Source organism: Gossypium raimondii, chromosome 11, assembly GCF_025698545.1.
Source record: "Gossypium raimondii isolate GPD5lz chromosome 11, ASM2569854v1, whole genome shotgun sequence".
In the NCBI taxonomy this organism is placed as follows: Eukaryota; Viridiplantae; Streptophyta; class Magnoliopsida; order Malvales; family Malvaceae; genus Gossypium; species Gossypium raimondii.
Genome location: NC_068575.1, coordinates 58,063,991 through 58,071,006, shown reverse-complemented (window position 1 = coordinate 58,071,006; position 7,016 = coordinate 58,063,991). Strand labels below are relative to the sequence as shown.

Genomic DNA, 7,016 nt, shown 5'->3' with positions numbered 1-7,016 from the left:
AATCTCAGACCACAATTTCCTTATGTATGATTTGGTTGCGCAGCTTCAAAAATCTAAACGAGTTTCCTGTAAACCCTCAGCAGATATAAGATGTATTAATAGTGTATAAATTTATATAATGTTAGTAAATTATATTTATTATAAAATTTGTTATAAATCACTTAATTGGGTTTATATTACGAGTTAATCTAATTATAATAATTCAGTTGAGAAAATATGAAAATATCCTATTTTATAATGTGGGTTGTATTTATTGTGAGGGTGCTTTTTATTTTATATCATTTATATATATAAAATACATACATAAGAAATTTGGAAGCTATATCTTTTTAATTTTTCACATTCGTATTTTACTATTGAACTAAAATCTCTTTTGAGATTTGATATAATTTTTATAAATATATTTTTTAATTTTTATTTGATGTTAAATATTTTTGTTTTTCACTCATCCATATGCCATAATTTAGTTTTAAAATAATGATTTATTTTACTAGTAGTTAAGGTTTGTGCCTAAAAGAGCCTGCTAATACGGGCTTTAAGTCAATTGGAGTCTAAGCTCCGGGTCTTGATAAAAGCTTAGTAGATGGATTTTAGCCCATTTTTATTTAAGTTATACAAATAGAAATGAAGTTATTTTAATGTGTTTTATTTTTTAATAATTTTATTATAAGTTTTGATAATTTCTGTTTTTATTTGACATAATACCTTGAACTACCCATTAATAGGAGGCTAATGTGCTTCAACGTACTCGAACTCACATCCTCCTGCATTGGCAACAATGCCAATACCAATACTAATTGAGCTAAAACTTAATCGGTAAGATATCTTAACGTTTTGAAGGTGTCAAGAAGGAGAAGGTGATATTTCAAAAAAGACCGATTCACTTAAACAAATAAAAACCCGAAGAAAAGAAGTAAGGGAGGAAGAAGATAAGGTAGCAAAGGAGTTTACTAGTGCCTAAGGTTGTTGAAAGGCTAAAAGATTTATCATTCCTTCATCATTCTACAATGTATTTATAAGGAAGGAAGTTATGTGCTCAATTAGGTTGCGCCACTGAAAAATCCAAGACATGGTGATTGTGTGGTTGGTTAAGTGCGGGATTGTTGTACGTGAGTTGTCCTTATGCATAATGTTGTTCTGACATTCCTTTGATTGAGGTAGTACAAAATTGTTATGCCTAATGGTTCCTTGATGGTCCCTTCTCTAGAGATGAGCACGTTTCTGCTAAAAGCAGGTGACTTGGAGGATGAAGTGCTCGGGTGGCTGGCTAGTGACCAGCTGAGCAGAGGACTATCCGAGCACTTAGGTGGAGAATATACCAAGTATTGTAGGACGGGAGGAAAACAAAAGGTTGTCCATGGGTATCTTTCAAGCACTTTCACGTGCTGCCACGTGTTGCATCAAGTGGGAGTTTAATAGTTATTCATTTATATATAAATTTTAAGTTAATGATTGATATCATATATTGCAATTCTAGAAATATAAAAAATTAATAATTTTGATTAAATTAACATTATGAATGATTAAAATATTATTTTTAGATAAAAATAAATATTATTACAAAAGTATTTATGTTATTTAATAATTAATATAAAATCTTAACAAACGGCTAAAATATACTATACCATAATTTCAACCTTAAGATATTAATAAAGAAGTTTCAAACAAGATTATTCCATCGAAGTATTTATAAATCTAATCTTAACGATTTTATAATTTTTTTACTCAAGTCTGTCATGTAATCTAATGTAATATAATAAACAATGTGGATGAAAGAATATCTTTTACGTAAAAGAAATTATAATTTATTTTGACAAATAACTTGTATTTAAAATTTTAAATAGGCGGTTTCATTTGTATTTTAATGTAATACTAAAAATAAAAACAACATTATTAAGTTAATAACCCACTAATCTAATACTTTTGAACTGGTTAAATTAAAAATCAGAACAAGTTAATTAAGTTAGTTAAAAAATCAGTTGAATCGAGGATTAAATATATGATTTGAAAACATTGAGTAACAGAGATAATGCACATCAAACATGTTTAAAAATAAAATCAAATAATCTTTAGTTTATTTTAATTTTACGATCCTAGCATACCTTTGCCAACTGCCAAAGGCCCATAGCCATAGCAACGACATCCGACCTGGGATTCTGTCTTCTCTCCCTGTTCCTCTGTTTTGTTATTTTGGTTTGGTTTCTCGCCTTGCTGTCAATGGCGAACAGATACTGGGTGGTGTCTCTTCCGGTTCAGAAATCGGCCTCCACATTGTGGAATAGCTTACAAGACCAAATCTCCAAGCATTCCTTCGACACTCCTCTTTACAGAGTACCTCTTCTCACAATCTCTCTTTCTTTTCCCCTCAATTACATCTAATTTTCTCATCCTTCTTTCTCTTTTTCATTTCTTCAATCCAATTTTCGCAGTTCAATATACCAAATCTACGTGTTGGCACTCTCGATTCCCTCCTTGCTCTCAGTGATGATCTCTTCAAAGTAATCTTCCTCTTCTTTACTTTCTGCTTTTTATATATTTATTTATCAAATTCTACTTTTTTTCCCCTTAGATCTGCTAACTTTCTGATGATTCAGCTGAGGCTTAACCACTGTTTGTGTCTTTAGATTTGTTTAAAACAAAATTATGTGAAATTACTACAACTTTTAGAACTGAGTTTGAATTTATTTTCTTTGATTTTTGATTTTCATGTATGAGCAGTCGAATACCTTTATCGAAGGAGTTTCTCAGAAAATCAGGAGGCAGATCGAGGAACTGGAGAGAGTATCTGGATTGGAGAGCAATGCCCTCACCGTTGATGGAGTCCCCATTGATTCTTATCTAACAAGGTAAAAAAAATAAAAATTTTGGCTCACTCATGTGAATGAATGTGGTGGTATTAGTCATGGATCTCATTGGTTATCATGGACAATTTGTTTTGTTACAAGAGTTAATTTTTGGTGATTTGATGGAAGGTTTGTTTGGGATGAAGCAAAGTACCCGACAATGTCCCCCTTGAGGGAAATTGTTGATGGTATTCACACTCTAGTGGCAAAGATCGAGGATGATCTCAAGGTAATTTCTTGGCTCAAATTTCGGATTTTATACACCATTATACATGTTTGTTTCTTACATTTATTAGTTGAATGGGAAGTTGGGTCTTGAAGTGTTGTTTATTATGTTAGGTTCGTGTTGCTGAGTATAACAATGTGCGCAGCCAACTTAATGCCATAAACAGAAAGCAAAGTGGAAGGTATGACTGTCGCTTCAGTATGATCAGTACAAATGCAAGAAGATTTTGCTTTTACTAGCTGATTGAATTCTGTATGTTTTAGCTTGGCTGTTCGTGACCTGTCTAATATGGTGAAGCCTGAGGATATCATTACTTCTGAACACCTAGTGACTCTCCTCGCAGTTGTTCCCAAGTATTCACAGAAGGATTGGCTTTCAAGCTACGAAACATTGACAACCTATGTGGTAAGTAATGTCATCCATGGTTTAAAGGAACTTTAGTTGTCAATTCATTGTTGCTTGTGATATACAATGCCACCTCAGAGAGCAGTTATTCTTGTGATTCATTTAAGCCTCTGGAATGGCTGAATCTTGTCAGAGCAGTTGTTCCAGTTTATTTCTGATGATATCAGAAATAGGATTCATTTTTGGGATAAAATTTGTAGCTTATCAATGACTGAACTTTGTTAGTTTTAGCTTCTTATTCATAGCCCCACTTCTTTTTTTCTCTTACTGAATATTGCATCCACTCTTTGTATTACAGACTTGTCTATTTAGTTATTAAACTTTCTTATTGTTTGTTGAGGTCATTCTGAGTAACAGAGCCATGCGATTTCAGGTCCCTAGGTCCTCCAAGAAGTTGTATGAAGATAATGAATATGCTCTTTACACTGTCACGTTATTTGGTCGCGTCGCTGACAATTTCAGAACTAGTGCACGGGAACGAGGCTTCCAAGTGAGTGCATTCGATGGTTGCATTTGCATTTTCTATATGAGTAAAATTTCTTTAGGATATTCTTATGCATGGTCATGGTGCATAGAAAATGTTTTACTCTCTTGGAGGATTTCTTATTCCCGTTGTTGCCGCATTTCTTTTGGTGTCATTCAGATTCGTGATTTTGAATATAGTCCAGAAGCACAAGAAAGTCGTAAGCAGGAACTAGAGAAATTGGTACAAGACCAAGATAGCTTGCGAAGCTCACTTTTGCAATGGTGTTACACTAGTTATGGGGAGGTATCTTATATTTCCTTTCCTTTTGCTGTGAAATCCCTCAAATTTTACCATATTTTGAACAAGTTTTTGAATAAGTTGCTTGCCTGTAGGTTTTCAGCTCCTGGATGCATTTTTGTGCTGTACGTATCTTTGCAGAGAGCATTCTAAGATATGGTCTGCCGCCGTCTTTCCTGGTAACTTTTACTTGGTCATTTCTACAATGATTTATGAACCAAAATTTCCTTGACAACTAAGTGCTGGTTTTGTACTGACATCAGGCTTGCGTTTTGTCCCCGTCTACAAAGGGTGAGAAGAAAGTGCGGTCCATCCTCGAAGGATTATGTGATAGCACAAACAGGTAAACAGATTTTAATCTTGTCATGTGTAATAAAGTTGATAAAACCAGAGTGAATATGTTGTCAACTGCCGTGGTTATGTTTCGCTCATCTGCCCAAATCCCAATATGGGGCGCCAAAAAGAAAAACACTGCTCAAATCCCCCAATTTGTTACATTAGGCTGCAATCATTAACTAATAATTGTGTGGGAAATGAGTTATTTTAAATATGTTCTTTCTTTTCTCCCTGTTGATGTGTACATGGCTGAAAATGGCAATGTTGATCTTGAAATATGCTAAATTTGACAATGCTGTTACAAAAACGGAAACTTTTAATTTGTTCATCCTGAAAAATAATAGACTTGATTCTCATACTAATTTCCTACTTTCTCTGATTTGAAATTCACTAATACTGGTCCTCTCTGAAATGCAGCACATACTGGAAGACTGAAGATGAAGGCGGAGCAATGGCTGGTTTAGGAGGTGATGCCGACACCTATCCCTATGTCTCCTTCACAATCAACATTGCTTGATGAATGCAATTGCTAGGTCTTGATTCTGAGCATCTTCATCAAGACGACAAATGATAATAAGGTAAAGTGTAGGAGATGCTGTATATTGATTCTTTAGTTATTTATGGACATCCTCACCTTAGGGAGCAGTGTCTGAAACTTTTGTATTCTGAATTTGAGGCTTTAACCCTTGGTTTCTATTTCTGACAATCTGCAATGTTGAGGCTCCACCTTTGCCTTCTATATATATTTCAGTAACTTTGATCACTTCATATGTCTATATATATAATATTTCTGTAAGCCTATTTGAACAACAAAACTCTTTGGTCGATCTTTCTGCATCCTATATACGTATGCCATTAGCATAAACTATAAATATAATCACATGAAAAAATCCATATTAAAATAGAACTTCCATTACCAACAGTTGCAATCACACCAGCTCCATTGATAATAAGTTTAAGTCAAATAGATTAAATTTACCAAAAGCTGATTGAGATCATAACTGGGCAAAGGCCGGGGAGTTCCAAATTAAGGGTACAAATGTGGAGATAACTTAGTTACATTAATCGTACTTGGGTTCAGATATGAGGCTGGTCCAGTATGTAACAGGTCATAGCTTGGTTGTTGATGGAGGGTTCACAACCCCTGCTTCGATAATCATAATTATAAGGATCTTATCGAGCTAAGCTAGATTCCACTTCATTAGAAATAAAATTACGTGTGAGTTTATATAAATATATAACGATTGTCAGCTTACATGTATTTAAGGGGTGTTTGATTGACCAAATGTAATAAGATTACGGTGTTTAAAATATTCTATCTCATAATCTTACATTACGGAATAATGTCATGATGTTTTAATTCTTTTCTTAAATTGTCCAAGATAAAAATACCCTTTTATTTTATTATATTAATCAATATAATTTTAATAATTAAAATAAGAAAAGCTTGTACATTTGATCTTTTCCTTACATTTTCCACCCAACATTTTCAAAGACTATGAGTAGGGTTTCAATAATTACATTAGCAATGAATGAGTAAATTTAGAAATAAAATTACTGAATAAATTAATATTTGGATTTTGGAATTAATTTATCAATCATGAATGCATTTACTTTATTTTTTAAACATGAAGGATAGGATCCTACATCACATAATTTGCTTGTTAGAATTTTACATGGAAATATTGTGGGTATAAGTTCATATGCTAAAATCAATGTGTAATAAAATAAACTTATTAAATTATTATAATTTTATCAAAATTTGAGACTAAAAATAGTGAAGGAAATGAACTTTTAAAGACAATTTTCGACAAAATTTTAGAACAATGACAGTAAAATAATAATTAATTATAAATAATTTTATATTCCGTGAACTAAACACTTTGTATTCGAACTAAATTTTTACTCAACAATCTTAATCCTAATATTAATGACCTTTTACGCACTCTAGTACTTGCATCTAATCAATATATGCTCCTATTGTTTTAAATTCCAATAAAAAATTAAATTGTAGTCAGTCTCATATATAACTTCTCCTTTTTTGGTGAATAAAAAACATTACAAAAAAGACTATCAAGTCCTTTTGGAGGCGTTTCAAAAAGATGAGTACCACCATTATTACCCACAAACATTTTAGTTAGGCTATTAGCCTCTATTATAATCTCTGGATACGTGTTAAATCAACCAATGCATCATTTTAGTCAATGGTATTTTGATTCATCTAACCAAAGCGAAATTCGACACCTGTGTAGCACTCCCCCTCTTGACTATTCAATAAGATAAACACTTTGTCAAATCATTTATCAATAGCAATCGTCAAGCCTTCTAAAATACCCCACAACTCAACATCTAAAATTGAACAAATACCTACAAATCAGTTATACTCAAGAATTTATTTATCGTGTATGTTACATAGAATTCCCCCGATTACTCTTTTCTTTAT

At 32.6% G+C, this 7,016-nt stretch overlaps 1 protein-coding gene across 1 annotated transcript; it reads left to right on the top strand.

The window, feature by feature from the left end:
• The first annotated feature begins 2,086 nt into the window (after positions 1 to 2,086).
• On the top strand, positions 2,087 to 5,336 carry LOC105802402 (V-type proton ATPase subunit C). Its single transcript, XM_012634011.2, has 11 exons — positions 2,087 to 2,331; positions 2,430 to 2,498; positions 2,719 to 2,846; positions 2,973 to 3,072; positions 3,183 to 3,250; positions 3,333 to 3,474; positions 3,848 to 3,964; positions 4,118 to 4,243; positions 4,333 to 4,416; positions 4,501 to 4,580; positions 4,991 to 5,336. Exons 1-11 carry the CDS (start codon positions 2,218 to 2,220, stop codon positions 5,088 to 5,090), a joined length of 1,128 nt encoding a protein of 375 aa, XP_012489465.1. The 5' UTR covers positions 2,087 to 2,217; the 3' UTR covers positions 5,091 to 5,336.
• Positions 5,337 to 7,016: the final 1,680 nt, after the last annotated feature.